The 15,726-nt window shown below is 57.2% G+C and overlaps 2 protein-coding genes across 5 annotated transcripts; both read left to right on the top strand.

Moving 5' to 3' along the window:
* Positions 1-407: 407 nt before the first annotated feature.
* CHCHD10 (coiled-coil-helix-coiled-coil-helix domain containing 10) lies at positions 408-10,599 on the top strand. Of its 3 annotated transcripts, none has more exons than XM_072880400.1 (4): positions 408-540; positions 630-813; positions 1,141-1,291; positions 9,883-10,599. In XM_072880400.1, exons 1-4 carry the CDS (start codon positions 485-487, stop codon positions 10,209-10,211), a joined length of 720 nt encoding a protein of 239 aa, XP_072736501.1. In that variant the 5' UTR covers positions 408-484; the 3' UTR covers positions 10,212-10,599. The 3 variants fall into 3 exon arrangements, with proteins under 3 accessions (XP_072736501.1, XP_072736502.1, XP_072736503.1); XM_072880401.1 differs by lacking the exon at positions 9,883-10,599 and adding an exon at positions 1,756-2,014; XM_072880402.1 differs by lacking the exons at positions 408-540; positions 630-813; positions 1,141-1,291 and adding an exon at positions 6,804-9,634.
* A 726-nt stretch (positions 10,600-11,325) lies between these two features.
* LOC140659853 (vacuolar protein sorting-associated protein 29-like) lies at positions 11,326-13,826 on the top strand. Of its 2 annotated transcripts, XR_012045248.1 has the most exons (5): positions 11,326-11,372; positions 11,777-11,965; positions 12,539-12,774; positions 13,369-13,542; positions 13,679-13,826. XR_012045248.1 is itself a non-coding variant. In XM_072879993.1 (4 exons), exons 1-4 carry the CDS (start codon positions 11,370-11,372, stop codon positions 13,484-13,486), a joined length of 546 nt encoding a protein of 181 aa, XP_072736094.1. In that variant the 5' UTR covers positions 11,326-11,369; the 3' UTR covers positions 13,487-13,826. The 2 variants fall into 2 exon arrangements, 1 of the variants encoding a protein (XP_072736094.1); XM_072879993.1 differs by having other exon boundaries at positions 13,369-13,826.
* Positions 13,827-15,726: the final 1,900 nt, after the last annotated feature.

Genomic DNA, 15,726 nt, shown 5'->3' with positions numbered 1-15,726 from the left:
ACCGGGACAGGGATCGTGATCGGGACTGCGATCGGGACCGGGACCGGGATCAAGACCGGGTCCCGCGGGACTGCCATCGGGATCGGGACTGCGATCGGGACCGGGACCAGTATCGGGATCGGGACGGGGATCGGGACTGCGATCGGGAGCGGGACCGGGATCGGGATCAGGACTGCGATCGGGACCGGCACCAGGATCGGGACCGGGACTGCGATCGGGTCTGGGCCCCGTGGGGCGGGGGCGCCCTCTGGCGGCGGCGGGCAGCGCAGGGCCGGGGCACCGACGTCGCGGGGGTGCAGCGGGAGGTGCCCTGGGCCGCCCTGCCCTTCTCCGCGCATGCGCCCGGCAGACGGAAGGCCCCGCCTTCCCCGGAGGGGCGGGGCTGGCGGCTTCGGCCGCTGCGGCCGAGTATGCGCGCGGCGTCACGTGGCGGCGGCGGCGCCTCTTAAGGCGGCGCGCGGGGCGGGGCGGGCGAGGCGCGGCGATGGCGCGCGGCGGTAGGAGTGTGGGGCGGCCCGCGGCGGCAGCGGCCCCCGCCAGGTACCGGGGGCGGCCGGGCCGGGCGCGTCGCGTCGCGTCGCGTCGCGTCTCTGCCCGGCTGCCGCTCTCTGACTCGCTCCTCTCCGCAGCCCGGCCCCAGCGGCCCCGGTGCCGGCGGCGCAGCCGGCACAGCCCGGGCTGATGGCGCAGATGGCGAGCACGGCGGCGGGCGTGGCTGTGGGCTCCGCCGTGGGACACGTCGTGGGCAGCGCCCTCACCGGCGCCTTCAGCGGCGGCTCCTCCGAACCGGCCAAGGCGGCGGCTCCTGCCCAGGTGTGAGCGGGGCCGGGCTGGCGGCGGGCTCCCCCGGCTGGCGTCCTTGTCCTGCCCTTGCGGGGCGGGCCCGGGGCGGGCGGTGGGCTGCGGGACTGGGGGTGAGGAGGTGCGGCGGGAGCTGGGCAGGCGGGGGCCGTCGGGGGGAGCGGGGGCCGTCGGTGCTTCCGAGGGCCGCTTGACCTGTGGGGTGGAGGACAGAGGCACAAGCGGCCCAAGGTGACAGGGCCGTTCCTGCTGCGAGGCGGTAAGGAGAGGCCGCTGCGTTTGCTGAAGGAGGTGCCTCTGCCCCCAGGCCTCCTTCCCTAACCAGGTCCTTGCCTGTAGGAGCCCAGGCAGCAGCCCGTGCACCAGCAGTCACCCTATGGACCCTGCCACTATGAGATGAAGCAGTTCCTGGAATGTGCTACCAACCAGAGAGACCTGACCTTGTGTGAGGGCTTCAACGAGGCTCTGAAGCAGTGCAAGTATAGCAATGGTGAGTCTGTGCCCTGTCCCCACAGGAGGGCTGGGCAGTGAGGGAACTGCTGCCAGGAGAATACCCGAGAGAAGTTCAAAGGTTGCGGAAGCAATCTGTTGAGGTTATAGTGCCCTTCAAGGCTTTAAATAGGAAGCAGATCTGCCTCTCCTGTCTCCTGGAATGCAGAAGGGAACTGGAAAGGGCAGGAGAAATGATCCTGACCGTTTTGCTGTGAAGGTGAGGAGGCTGTAGGTACTCTCTTAGAGGTTCCTCTCTTGCTGTGTGGGAAGCCTGCTGCTTTCCCTACTTGATTCTCTAATTCCTGCTGCACCTGTTAAAAGCAGATCGGGACTGTGATCAGGATTGTGGTCCTTCAGTCAGTAGTTATGTCTTGATCTGGCCACCTTGGGTAAGAGAGCTTTTATTAACTCCAGCTGCTGGAACATGCACCTAATGCTGAACTTGTGCTTTCTCACCTGTAGGTGTTTCTTCTCTCCTGTGAAGAATCTACCCCCTTGTAGGGAAGAGGAACCTGGTGTAGAGCCTTGCTGCCTGCAGGGAGTAGAAGGATGGACAGGGGGCGAGCTGGAGAGAACACACTGACCAGACAGGAGTCTTTTTTAGTGGTAATTCACTTCTGGACTAGTAGGGAGAGAAAGGAGTGGTTGGACCTGTGGGACTTTGGAATTCAGATAGTGCTGTATTTATTACAGAGAAATAAAGGAGTTTATTTGGATCTATTACTTGTCCATGTTCTTTATTTAATTCTCAAGCTAAAATTAAGCTACCAAAATGTTAATAGTATCAGCCACTTAGAGAACAAGGTACAATTGTTACTTCCTGCAAACAGGAGGTGCAGCCTGGCAAGGACTGTGCCTGCATGACTTGGCAAAAGCAGATCCACAGCTGAGCTGAGACTGGGTTGGCTGCACTCCAGGCAGAGGAGGGGCTGGAGAGAGGTAATGGGAGATGTGTCCTACAGTATTTTCAGTAACAAATTGTTTTTCCATTGATAACCTCTTCCTGAAGAGCTGTTCCAACGCCAGAGCTAAGAAAATATGACCTGTCTGGCTGTGTGACTCAGATACAGTTAACTGATCTTACTTAACATTGCATAACCTGCTAAGGCTTTTATCAAGATCACCAGCATCAGGTTAAGTTTGGAGCTGCTTTGCTCTTAGAGTTACTATAGCAGAACAGTTTCATGAGTGCTGCCTGCAGACTGGCCTCCAGCAGGAGACCCTGCTCCTCATGTTGGTGTGAAAGAGAATTTTGAGGCTTCAGCTGGAGTTTTAGTGGCACTGCAGTGAAACCATGACACTTCCAGAGGCTTAACCACTGAATTTTCATGGCAGAATTAATCTGTTAACTGCTGACCCCTGGCTGTTGAATATTGGGCAAGTTCTGAGCCCCTTGCCTGGATCTGTGAGGAAATCCAGGTCTAGATGGTAAAAGCTGGCAGCAGATACTGGAGGCTGGTGTTGAAAGTCCTGCCCCTTCTAAATGTCAAGACCTAAATTCTTGGTGGTAGATAACGTCCTGAGCTGTGCCTGGCCTTATCTGGGGTGCCTCGTGCTCTCCTGAGACACAGCCAAGGGAAAAAGTAGATGCCAGAGATTCAAAGCCCAAGGGCTCTGTGCTGAGCTGCCCCAGTGTGAGCAGAGAAGAAGCACTGTAATGAAGTTGTTTTAACTAACTCCCTTTAAGAAATAAATACTAGACTGATGTTGGTGTGTGCTGGTCTGGCTGGAGAAGCTGTTAAGGAGAACCATCAGGAGCACCTGCAGCAGGTGTGTGCTGTCTTCTGAGCCATTTTGGCTAAGTGCTAGCAATGCTGCTTCTGCAGATGTGGAGGCTCTGGATGTCTCTTGAACACCTTTTCCTGGTGACTGCAGTGGACAGTCCCTACAAGGCCACTGCTAGTGTGGTGATGGTGTTGAAGGCAGACTCATCTAGTGATGCAGGTGCATGTTCCTCTGGTTGCCAGTGCAGGTGAGCTGAAAGGAAGTGCAGTTTCTTGTCACTCGGGAGTGCAGGCCGTGCCATGGCAATGTGAGTGACCCCTTGAAGCAGGAGGCTGTTGCTTGTGCCTGGCTGTGGTGCTGCATTTGCGTGGTTTGTCAGGGTGCAGCTTTGGATGTGGTAGTGTGAACCTCTGAGAGGAGCAGTGGGATCCCAGGAAGAGGAGCTATGTAGCAGAGGATTCTTGCTGAGCTGGGGGTGAGCACCTGGGCAGTATGGCATGGTGGTTGAGCCTTGGTGGTGGCTGTGCTGCATTTGTGACCAGCAATGGGTCTGTTCCTCATCTAGAGGTGCCCTTGAGCTCTGAGCTCTTCTTGCTCTGTGAGGTGGGCCTGGCTGGGGTGCTGGTGAGGGGCTGAGCCCTCTTCCGCAAGGAGCCCCTCCTCCACTGGTCTCTCATCTGGATGTTTGCTGAGAGCTTCTGCAGCCAATCTGTGGAGTGATCCCCTCCAGAGTTGGGTGTTTTCCTTCTGCATTGGTCAGTTGCCCCTTGATGTGCTGAGCAATGTTATGCCAACCTGTGACACTACAGCCTGGGAGAGAGACTTCTGGGTTTCCTGATCTTTCCTGTTGTCTTTCCCTCCCAGTTTGTTCCAAGGAAATGTCCCCTCTTTGCTTTGGACCCCTCCAAGCTGGGTGGGCTTGTGCCTGGTGTGCGGTGGGAGGGCAGCAGGTGCCTGCTGTCACACTAACTAGGAGGGGTTCTGCAAACCAGCTCTGGCTTCTGCTTGTCCCTTCTCTTTGCTGCCTGAATTCACTTGCTACCCACAGCCATAACCAGTCCTGAAGCTCAGTGTTGTGAGGGGGCATAGTGGAATGCAGAGGGCAGTCCCACGGATGGTGTACAAGGGCTGTGGTGGGGAGAGGAGTCATGCCTGCACCCCCAGTTCCTCTGTGGAGATGAGGTGGGTACCTGGCTCTTACCTGCTAGGTCAGGGTAGTGTTTCCCTATGTTCTCTAGCAAGGGCTCATAGCAGGTGGCTTCAGAGCTTTCTCCGGCTAGCAGAATGGGAGAAATGGATTGATCTCTCTTCTAGCTGAAAACTGAAGGTGAGGTTTGTAACGGGGGCAGGTGGCACTGCCCAGGAAAGGCTCCCCCTCCCCCAGAGCAGCCACCCCGGACAAACACAAGGTTCAGCTCTACCTCCTCATCTGAGCTGGCTTCTGCCTCCTCAGAGCTACTGTGCTGTGTCCAAGTGACTGCTGAATATAGCCTTTCTCCGAAGCTGCATCTTTGTTTCTAGGAGGTGACAGGGTTTTTCTGGCATGTGGGACAGTTACTTGAAATGGTGTGTGACACACGCTCCCCCCAAAGCAGACCCTTGGCGCAGAGGCTGAACTGCTTATGGACGACTGATGAGGATGTAGTGTTCCCTTTCCCATGGGTATTTACTGGTGAATTCAGATGCAGGATTTTCCACTTTGCTCAGGTTCATCAGGGTGCCCGTTTCATCCAGAAGATTGATGCAGTCTGGAGGGAGAGAGATGTGAAGAAAATCCAATGTGCCCCTGTGCAGCCAGCATGAGCCTGTGGGGTTTAGAGGTATTTTCCTTGGCAAGTTACACTTTGAAGAAAATCTGTTCAGGTCTAGAGGGGAGGAGGTTTGCTGCCCCTTTACCTGTGTTTTGGGATGACCTGGGATGCCCGTGTGACTTGTTTGTTATCCTCTGCTGCTTCTCTATGGGTGACTCTATGGGTCCCTCTGGTGACTGCTGCTCAGGAGCACTTGCACCTTCAGGCCTGCACTGACACTTCCTCTTCAGGTGAGCCGTGAGGATCAGGATGTGGCACTGCAGGTTCACCATCTCTTGGCAGTTGGCTGCAGACAGGGAATAAGACCTGAGATATGAGTGTGGTCACCCTGAATCCAGGGGCCCCATGGACATGGCAGGAGGCACAGCAGGTGGCTGAGAAGTGCCCACTTCTCAGCAAAAGTTGTGGCCAGCGAAGGTAGAATCCCCATGTGGCCATCAGCAGGGCTTTGAGCTGCCATATTACAGCTGTGTTTGGTGATGGGAATGCTCCAGGTTAGGAGTGGGGATGAACATTTTGATTTGGGGAAAATGGTTCTGATTCATGAAGTGTCTCTGTCCTTCAACTTCATTTCATCAGACATGAGTAGGAAAAAGCAGTGAACCCTGGACCTTGCTGGTCCCCTTCCACAAACTTGTCCTGGTCACAAGGGGGAAGAGCTGGAGATCGCGGCTGAGTCACCAGGGGACACTTTGGCTGTGAAGTCTCACCAAGTTTTGTCATGACAGAAATCCCCAGGGCTGATGCACATCAGTAGTCAGAGCTGGGGATCCAATTCAAATAGCACAGGGAGCAAAGGCTTAGGACCATGTGTGTCTGGTGGCTTCAGCTGCAAGTGTCTGGGGTCAGGCAAAGGCTCTCTGCCAACTGGGCAAGGCCAGGACAGGGTCTGCTCGTTCCCTCCCACCAGCCACAGATATTGGCTCTCTGAAGCCATGGGCCAGGATTTGAGCAAGGGAACCCTTCCTGCACAGCCAGGAGCAGAGGAGCTGTGCTGGCAGCTGTCACTTCTGCCCCGTGGCTCTTCTGGTTGTGTCTAGATAAGCAGAGTCCCCTCCAGTGATTCCCCAGAGCTGCAAGGCTGGAAATGCATCCTTGCCTCCTGCCCTGCAATTAACTTAGCTCTGCTGGGATGGCTTTCCTCCATGATTCATTGTGTAGGGGTTAAAGATCTCCCTTTTTTTAAACAGATGAGGCAAAAGATGCTGATGTGCCCTGGCAGAGCTCTCCTGCCCTGTTCCCTAACCACTGGGCATTGCTGTGTATCAAGGTGCCATGTCCCTCCCTGCCCCTCATGGGGCCACCACCTGGTGGTGATGAAGATGGTCCAGGTGACCAGCTGGCCCCCAGAGCTGAGACAAAGCTGGTGCTTTCCCCATGTACCTCCGTACCTCACTGTAACAAACGTGGTGCTTAGCATGCCTCTCCCAGAGCTGCTCTCCTCTGGCGGGGGCCCAGGTCTGTGATGTGGGGGCTGCTCGTGCTGAGTCCTGTCCTGCAGACAATGGGGGTGACAAAGTGCCTGATGGTGGTGATGATAGCTGCTGGAGAGCCCAGGGGAGTGGCTGTGTTTCCAGCTGATGCTGTTGTGGTTTCAGCAGCCAGGTTTCCTGGCCAGTGCAGATTCCTGAGCCTCCTGCAGCTGGGAAGTGGGGGGGGGGGGGTAGAGCAGGGACTGGGCTAAACAACAAACTGTTGGGAAGGCTGCCTGCTCTATGTGGTCCCAGCTGCTCTGAATTTCAGATTTTTGCAGTCTTCTGGTGTTTCCTCCCCCGCCATTTGTCCTGCAGCTCGTCTGGGCTGTGATGGTGCCAGATCTGCCCACCCTGCTAGCTGAACCCAGCGCTGCTGCAAGGGCAGCCACGGTCTCCTCTGTGAGATGGTCAGATGCCACTGGAAAAACCTTGCTCAGGACCCTGCCTGCCCTGGTTCTACTCTGGAGCAAGAGGTAATGGCTTCACAGCCCAGGAGGAGCTGTGGGCAGTTGTCAGGACAGCAGCTGTATCTGCACTGCAGAGCAGGAGGAAGCCACAGGGCTTAGCAGCAAATGAGGGGTGGTGCAGCATTAAGTTCTGGTCCATGTTTTGCCCTGGCCTGACAGGGGTAGCTGTGCTTGGTCAGTGATGTGCCAATCTGGGATAAAATCTGCTTTGTTTGGGTGAGTTCCTTCTGTTCACTGAGCACCTCTCATACCTCACACAGGACGGAATAAAGCTGGCAGAACAGGGTGAGCGTGGGGCTGGGCTTGTACTGGCTCTTGCACTTTGCACAGCTGGCTACTTTCCTGCACCCCTGGGCTGTCAGTGTGATGTGCATGGTTTATCCACCAGCTGCATCTTCCATTTGGTGCATGAATGTTGTTGGACACGTGATCCTGCAGCAGTGCTTAGGGGGCCCTGTAGCATCACCCCCTTTTCCTGTGGAGATGCTGAGATATATGGATGAAATCATGTCCCTGGGCTGGTCAGCAGATGTGGAGGACCTGAATGGTGGGAACCAGTAACAGTGCTGATGTACTGCACATCCAGTGCTTACTGCTCTGTGGACAAATTCCCTTTCTCCAAAATGCCCCTGCTTGCATGAGGAGGTGATTTCCTTCTGCCTTGGTGGGTCTTTGTTTCACAGTCTCTGTCTAATCCATGGACTTGATCTGCTCGGGGCTTGGTGACAGGGCGTATGTGTGACACTCCTCACCTAGGACACACATGCAGGGTGACTCATGTTCACCTTGTTACCACCTTGCAGAGTCTGGGGAGTGCTGGTGAGCAACAGCTGGAGCTGTGTCTGCAGCATGCTCATACCTGCATGGGCTCAGAGCCCTGGCTGCATGAAACACAAGCTGCTGATATGCTGCAATGGCAGGGCTTCACAAGGCCAGAAGACATCAAGGCAAAGCCCTAGCTTTGAATGGGCTTTGGAGCTGGTCTTGTGCAGCCGTTGCTGCCTGCTGTAGGCTGGCTCTAATAAGGCTGATACAGCAGGTTTGCCTGGAGGGGCACAGGTGGGACACAGCCAGGCTTCACCGCATGTGCAGGGCCTGCTGTATGGCACCTATATGCTCCATGTCCTCCTGGCAGGTGTGCAACAGCCCTTGCTGTCCTCCTGTACTGCAGCAGCCCCTGCAGCCCAGCTGTGCAAGGTGCTGTACAGTCCCATCAGGTCTAGCTGGCACCTTGTTACTTCATGGCACTGCAGGTGCGGACCCTGGGATGCACTCTGTGGCATCTGTGTTATAGCTGCTCTGATGGCCCCAGTCACCGCCTTTCACTGTCATTTTCCCCTCACTGCTCCCAAGGGAGGCTGTGTCACAGTAAATTGGGCAAGGTTGTGCGGGTAACTGCTTTTGTTAGACCAACTGATAGAGAACACAGAAAAAATACACGAGCCGTTGGGCGCACCAGCCCTTGTTCAGAGCACTGCAGCGTGGCACAGCAAAGCAGGTGTCCAGCTTGCTGCATCACATCCTTGAATGATGGTAGTGCTTCCTCTTCAGGATCTGCCTGTGCCAGAGACATGGTGCTGGGGTGTTTTAATGAAGCAAGGGCTCTGCCTCAGCGCTCCATTTTCCCTCACACCCAGAGCATGCACAGGGCAGTCATGTCAGGAACAACCTGCAGACACCTTTGGCTTGGGGACACCTTGGGAGCAGGGCTGGGTGCTGCAGAGGGGAGGAAAGGGGCTATCCCTGCATGGTGATGTCGCAGGGGGCTGAGCCTGCCTGTGGAGGGCAGGTGGCGCTGGTTATGGGACACTGCAAAGTGCCTGCTGACCACCCTGTTGTGAAGGAGTGCCATGGGCTGGCGGCTGGAGGGTGCAGAGATGTGCTGGGGGGAGGCCAGCCCTTGACTGTGGCTGGCTGTGTAATGTGGCATCTCTGGGCCCTGTGATGGGTGTTACAGAAAGGAGAGGCTTTACGCCCAGTGAGTCTGGCAGCCTTTTGCTGTAACAGTCTGCTGTCTTTCTGCACAAGGCACCAGCTGTGCTGCAGCCGTGTCTGGCTGCACTGGCTCCCTTGGGAAATGCCTTCTGGCAGGTGACTTCAGCAGCTACCCCCGCGTGTTTGCCAGTGGCTGCTGTTTCTGAGGCAGCCCTGGTAAAGAGGCAGCGCTCTCGGCACCGTCGGCAGCTCCAAGCCCGTGGTGCAGGGCAGTCATTCTTGTCACAGCGCTGGAGCTGCGTGAGGAAGGGAGCAGCAACCTTCCTTGTATTGCTACTGCCATGAGACAGCTGCCGGGGGGCTCTGGCACATCCTGTCTTTCATTCTCCCTGGTGGCAGCAGAGCCAGCAGCCTGCTGCTACCACAGGGCATCCTTGGCATGGTGTGGCTCAGGCTCCTGGCCTCCTGCACACCTCGTGGCAGAGGGCCCGAGGCAAAAGGTCTGAGTGTAAGACCACAGGGAAACCTCTCTGCTCCTCCCATCAGAGAGGAGAGATGGTCAGTGATGCCTCCCCACCATACCCCAGTGCCTGGGGCAGAGGGTGATGGGGTGGGCTGTGCATGCATCCGTACACCTGGAGGAAATGTCCTAGCCTGGGGCGAAGGTGGGCGGTGGGTCGCAATGCTCAGCTCTCGCCCCACTGCTTCGAGCCCCCTCCCTGAAGCCCAGCTGCAGCAAAGCGAGCAACACAGGGAGCTAGAGTCCCCAAGCCCCGTGTCATTTACATACGCCTCACTGGCGCCAGCGGCACAGCAACCTGCGTTCGTGTAGCGCTGCAGACCCTCTCTGAAACAGCCTCCCTTCCTCTGCTTCCTGCCATGGCCCTAGGCTTCGTAGTCCTGCTCCTGGTGGGGACAGTGAGGACAGGTAAGGGTGGTGTGCCTGAGCTAGCTGCTGTCTGGGGGGGCACTGTGGGGTGGCAGGCAGGACTGGGCTGTACAAGTCCTGGGATATTAGTCTGAGTAGGCCATTTTGCTCCAGGGCTGTGTGGTGTGATGAGCAGGGTGGAGGTTGGGTAATGGGGTTGCCTCAAGGGAGCAGGGGGACATTTTTGGGCTGAGGGTGATGGGGGACATGGCTCAGGCCATCAGTAACTGCATCCTTGGTGCACGCAGCTTCCAGGGCTCAGCCCATGCTGACCCAGCCATCCTCCGTGTCGGTGCTACCCGGGCAGACTGCTCGGCTGTCGTGCACCCTGAGCCCTCAGTACAATATCAGTGAGTTTGGCATCTCCTGGTACCAGCAGCGCCTGGGGCACTCCCTGAGATATCTGCTCTATTACAACTCCGAGCAAGACAAGCACAAGCCTGCCAAGATTCCCGACCGCTTCTCTGCTACCAAAGACCTTGCCAGCAATGCCTGCATCCTCATCATCGCATCCATCCGCCATGAAGACAACGGCAACTATTACTGCTCCCTGCCACATGCCTTCAACTGGTTTTAGAAACAGGGAACAAAAGCTTTCTGCATTTTCCCTTGCAACCCTGATGCAAAGCCCTGAACAGGGAGAACAGCAGTCCTAAGAGGAATGGAAAAAGACCCTCCTGCGTGCTTGAGCAAGCCCAGCAGCACTGCATTGTGCTGTGAGGTGCAGCAACCTCCTCTTTGACCCCAAAAGTCCCCCAGGAAGCATCAGACAGCCTGACACAGTGTGAGACCTGCCAGGGCTCAGCCCAGGAATGCACAGGAGCAGGGACCTCCTGCTGCGGTGGGAGGATGGAAAGCTCTGCCATGGCCTGGCTTTCCTGGGCTCTCCCAGCACTTGGCACAAAGCAGGCTTGATCCCGGCTTGGGCTTGTGCGCAGTTTGGCTCACCTGATAATAAAGGTTAATCTTTAGCCACACGGCTTGTGTCATGTATGTGGCGTCCAAAGGAGCCCCTGGGCATCTCTCTGCGGGGGTGGCACCGTGCCCTAGGGTACCTGAGTTAGGAGGGCAAGTCAAAGGCGCTATGGCTGGAGTTTGGTGGGATCTCTTGGGCCTGGATGGAGCCTGTGTCACCCACCCCGGCAGAGCCCATCTTCCTCAGAGAGATGGAGACCCCCACCGCAGGTACCACCACAGTGCCCTGCCCACGGGGAGATCTGTCCCCACGCCGTAGGGACCTGTCCCCTTCTGGAGCACCCTCAGTGCCTCCTCACGGCCCCCAGCGGCTCCCCCCCGCCCCCGCCTCCCTTCACCCCTCGTCTCCCCACGCCCCCTCACAGCCCCAGCGCCCCCCATAGCTTCTGAGGGGAAAAGGACACGTTTAACCACACGGGCACTTGCGGGCACTTTATATGAACATTATCACACAGAAAGATAATGCATTTCTCCACAAAAACGCCACAGATTTCGTTAAAAACACGGGGGGGGGGGGGGGGGAGGGAGACGGAAATACGCCAAAGCATTTCGCACCCCAGCATTGGCGACGGCCGCTCATCCGCACTGCGCATGCTCAGCACTGCGGGCACGCACAGGGGCGGGCGGCGGGCCGGCATCACGTGGGGAGCTCCTGGCGCTGCCATTGGCTTGGGGGAGGAGAAAAAGAGGCGCGTCACTTCCTGGTTACGGCAGTGCGCGTCAGAGTAACGGGGTGACCGGGGCTGTGTGGAGGAGCGGGATGGTGAGCGGCGGCCGAGCTTCCCTACCCCGTCCCGCTGCCGGGCTGGGGGAGCGGCCCCGAGCCCGTAGGCTCAGCGTGGGGCGGCTGCTTGGCCCGGTTCGCCCCGTTGCGGCTGCGCCCGCCGCCTTGGTCTCCCACGGGCAGTGCATTCCCTCACCTCCGGCTCCATGCGGGATTGAGAGCGCCTGGCTCTCCCCGGGTGGGAGCAGGCTGGGCTGTCTGTGCGGGGCAGCTCGGGCATGCTGAGGGGTTGTTTCCTCAAAGCTGAATCTGAAAGAAAGCCCTGCTGTGCCTGTAACGATTCGCCAGACTTTGCGAACGCCCTGGAGCGGCAAAAATGTTTTGTGCTGTTCTGTTAAGTAACCTGGGTTAAAACTCTCTCTTTCCTCCTGCTGTGTGCAAAGTTGGTGTTAGTATTAGGGGACCTTCACATCCCACACCGCTGCAGTGGTCTACCGGTGAAGTTCAAGAAGCTGCTGGTTCCAGGAAAGATTCAGCACATCTTGTGTACAGGAAACCTCTGCACAAAGAAGAGCCAGGAGTACCTGAGGACTCTGGCTGGGGACATCCACGTTGTTAGGGGGGACTCTGAGGTAATGTTCTTGCTGCTGTCAGTAGCTCAGCCGACCTGTCCGCATGCTGTGGTTGTCTTGATGAAGCCTGGGGAGTACTTCAGCATTAGCAATTCCTGAGCTGTAATCCACCAGGATAGGCACTGGGGATGAGTAAGACTGATGAAAAAAAATTATTTTCTAGACCTTTCTTGTTGCACTTGCAACAGGGAGGACTGGGTGCAAGGGTTAATAGATGCCCTTGATTCATATGAACCCTGGCACAAGTCTGTGACTGCTGTGAGGCTGCTGGAGTCCCCCAGCTGGCTGTGTAGTTGCAGGAACTGGGGGCTTGTGTGTGTGTTTGTTTACTGTTGGGTAGCCTTGAGGCTCCTGATCTCTGTGCGGTTCCAGTCTGGTGCAAATTCCCCGCTCTTTGCTCTGCAGTTGCTCTTGCTGGGGTGTGGTACAAGCATCCAGTGGGTCCACACATTGAAAGAGGCCTCATGCGCTCGAATAGCAAAAAGAGGGTTTGTGTCTTGGAATGTAGGAACCTGCATTGTGTAGGTGAGGGGTCTTTGGCTGATTTATAGGCTGTGCCTTTCTCCTTTTCAGAGCCTGAATTATCCTGAAGAGAAGGTTGTAACTGTTGGGCAGTTCAGAATAGGGCTGATTCACGGCCATCAAGTCATTCCTTGGGGCGATGTGGCCAGCCTGGCACTGCTGCAGAGGCAGCTGGATGTGGACATTCTCATCTCGGGACACACACACAGATTTGAAGCATTTGAACATGAAAACAAATTCTACATTAACCCGGGATCAGCTACAGGAGCCTACAGTGCTTTGGAAAGGTGAGTGAGGGGGGACCTGAGCTGCCCAGCACAGCAGAGCCCGTAGGTGTTACCTGAAATGTGTGCATTCACCTGAGTGTCTGGCCTCCATGCTGCAGAGTGCTGGCGAGGTGCTGTGAGGAGCAAGAGGCCAGCTCTCTCCCTTCCCGGGGAATGCAGTGGGGCTCCCCTGTTACCAAGGTCTTACTTAGCCCACGTGTTGGGTGTGACAGGCTGGCACTGGTGTGTCTGGGGCTGCTTCCTGGGCCCGGAGAGGGGTGAGTTGCAGCAGCTTCTTGAAGTCGTTTTGCTTTCTGGTGTCTTGCCAGAAGCTGCGTGCTAATATTTTGTAGGAAATCCGACTTCTGAAGGCACTATGCCAGCTAAAATGTCTGAGCCTGACACGACTCAGGCTGTTTAGTAGCCTCAAGGGCTGCTCTAGGCTAACTGCAACTCTGCCTGAGATGCTGTTGTCAGTGCCTGCAAACGGCAGTGTTTCCCAGATCCCTGCAGCCCTTGGCAACCAAGCATATTGGAATACATAAGCATAAGGTATGTTAACAGCAAGAAGTGTAAGCTAATTGGGAAGATCAACGAAGTATGTTTTCTTTCCAGGAACATCATCCCTTCATTTGTACTGATGGATATCCAGGCTTCCACAGTTGTGGCTTATGTATACCAACTAATTGAGGATGATGTGAAAGTAGAAAGAATTGAGTTCAAGAAGTACTGAATCATGTTCAGACCTGCGTATTGACTTGTCACCGCCTTTCATTCCTTTTCTTTCCAGTTAAGTTGAAGTGGAGGCAGGCCACAGTGCGGGGGGGGGGGGTGCTGCTGCTGCAGTGTGTCGGACTGTAAAGCAGCCACAACACTTTATTGCTTGTGAGCTTGTAAAATAACGTTAGTGTTGGTTCCCAACCAGAACTTGAAGCAGAAGAAACTGCTGATTAAGAGAAAGAGGCCTGTGGAAAATATCCTGTGTCTAAGGAGGAACTGCCGTGTTCCTGGCCTAAGGGAGTCACAGAGCTTGGCATTGAACCTCTTCTCTAAAACGAATATAGAATAATAAATCCCTGTCTTCATGTGTCTGCGTCCTGTTCATTATGCTTCTAAAAGGTGAAGGGGGGCTGGAATTTGGTGTGGGGAGGCTCTGAGGGCTGAAAGGAGGCTGCTGTTTGCTTCCTGAGACGCAGCCCTGAAACATTTCAGGATCTGTCGGAGACGCCCAAGGACTCTAACTGCTGTGGCAGACCCATCCCACCTCCTGCTTAGGAGCAGCATGGAAAGGCAGAGGCAGGGCGGGAAGGGTGGTGAGGAGAGCTGTGCGTGAGGCTGGGCGCTTGCCCTCATGCTGCAGAGGGAGCAGAGGCCAGAGCGCTGCTCCTCGTCCCCGCGTCGGTGCTGCCGGAGCGGTCCCGGCCGCTGGCCCGGCAGCTCTCGCAGCAGCAGCCTGCAGTGGGGTGCGCTGGGGGCGGGGGGTGCTGGCGCGGCGCCGCGGGCTTGTGCTGGGCCGGCCGCGGGTGCGGAGCCCCGCGGAGAAGCGCCCGCGGCGGGAGGGGAAGGGAGCGCGGCTGGAGGGGCTGTGCTGCCGCAGAGGGACGCTCGGTGGGTGCGTGGGTGACGCCAGGGTCGCAGGCCGGGCTCGGGCGGCTGCAGAGGACGCGTCAGCAAGGCAGGGTAGCAAAGCGTTTCTGCCATCCCTTGGCACGTGTCTTGGCTAGGGCTGTATTCACCAAAACCAGAGTCCGGGACAGCTTGGGGCAGGACACCTCGATGCAGCTGGTCACAGTCTTGTGGCTCCTGAGAGAAACCCGGTGGTGGTGCCCTGGTGTGAAGCAGGACCTGCTTTTGGCAGCTGGGTGGCCCAGGGAGCAGGCAGCCCAGAGCGATCTTGGTGCCTTTGGTGGGCCAGAGATGGGCCTGCAGTGGGCAGGGGGAGCACTGGGACAGGAGCTGCCCGTGAGCGTTGGGGGACACATTTCCACAGAGGGGCCGTCCCTGAGCAGGCGGGAGCTTAAGAGGGAGTCGGGGTCCACGGCACAGCCCCATTGGTGTGGGGACACAGAGCTGGTGGGATCACGCCACGGCCTGGGCCCCTCTCCTCCTCGCGGTGCTCGCCCACGGCTCAGGTGCCCTGGCCAGACTCGCTGCGCCCGACCGGGGCCTTTGGGCACAGGGGTCCCATCCCCGTCCCGCTGCCCGGGGAGGGCTGTGCTCCTGGGGCACTGGCTGACCCCCATCTTCTCCCCTCTCTCCTCTCCCTCTCCAGGTTCCCTGGTCCAGGCAGCAGTGACTCAGCCGCCCTCGGTGTCAGCGAACCCGGGACAAACCGTCACGATCACCTGCTCCGGGGTTAGCAGCAGCAGCTATGTTGGCTGGTACCAGCAGAAGGTCCCTGGCAGTGCCCCTGTCACTGTGATCTATGAGAGCAGCAGGAGACCCTCGGGCATCCCTTCGCGATTCTCCGGATCCTTGTCCGGCTCCACGGCCACGTTAACCATCAGTGGGTTCCAAGCCGAGGACGAGGCTGTCTATTACTGTGGTAGCTACGACAGCAGCAATGCTGGTCAGGGCCATGGTCATGCTGAGGATAGTTTTTTCCCTCCTGTTTGTTCCTATGCCTCCCCTGCGTGGGGAAGAGCTGCAGAGGGTAGGCAGTTGGCGCCCTTTTGCACTTGCACCTGTTCTGGCTCTGCCTTTGTAGGGTTTTGTCTGCATCTCTGTCCTGATGCCACCTCCCCTGTGGTGCTCCCCGTGCAATGGCAGTGTGTGGTGCTGAGCACCTCCTTTCCTTGCCCCAGGGACCTGCAAGTGATGGTTCGTGGGGCAGTAGTGCCATGCCGCTGGGCAGGCGGGAGTTTCTGTCCCTCTTGTGTCTGAGAGTCTTTCCATGGAGATGCACAGAGGTGGGGTTTGGGGCAATCCTTGGGCTGGGTAGGGACCCATTGGCTCTGGGAGGGTCTGTCCATT

Source organism: Ciconia boyciana, chromosome 15 (genome assembly GCF_034638445.1).
Source record: "Ciconia boyciana chromosome 15, ASM3463844v1, whole genome shotgun sequence".
Lineage (NCBI taxonomy): Eukaryota > Metazoa > Chordata > Aves > Ciconiiformes > Ciconiidae > Ciconia > Ciconia boyciana.
Note: the sequence above shows the minus strand (reverse complement) of the source record. Positions and strands in the feature narration are given on the sequence as shown.

Bases quoted from the DNA above. Each gene is read 5' to 3' on its own strand.
- CHCHD10 (XM_072880400.1), top strand. From the start codon at position 485: ATGGCGCGCGGCGGTAGGAGTGTGGGGCGGCCCGCGGCGGCAGCGGCC. The intron at 541-629 runs GTACCGGGGGCG...TCCTCTCCGCAG, and splicing joins GCGGCAGCGGCCCCCGCCAG to CCCGGCCCCAGCGGCCCCGG. The intron at 1,292-9,882 runs GTGAGTCTGTGC...TGGTGCACGCAG, and splicing joins GCAGTGCAAGTATAGCAATG to CTTCCAGGGCTCAGCCCATG.
- LOC140659853 (XM_072879993.1), top strand. The intron at 11,966-12,538 runs GTAATGTTCTTG...TCTCCTTTTCAG, and splicing joins TTGTTAGGGGGGACTCTGAG to AGCCTGAATTATCCTGAAGA. The intron at 12,775-13,368 runs GTGAGTGAGGGG...TTTTCTTTCCAG, and splicing joins GCCTACAGTGCTTTGGAAAG to GAACATCATCCCTTCATTTG.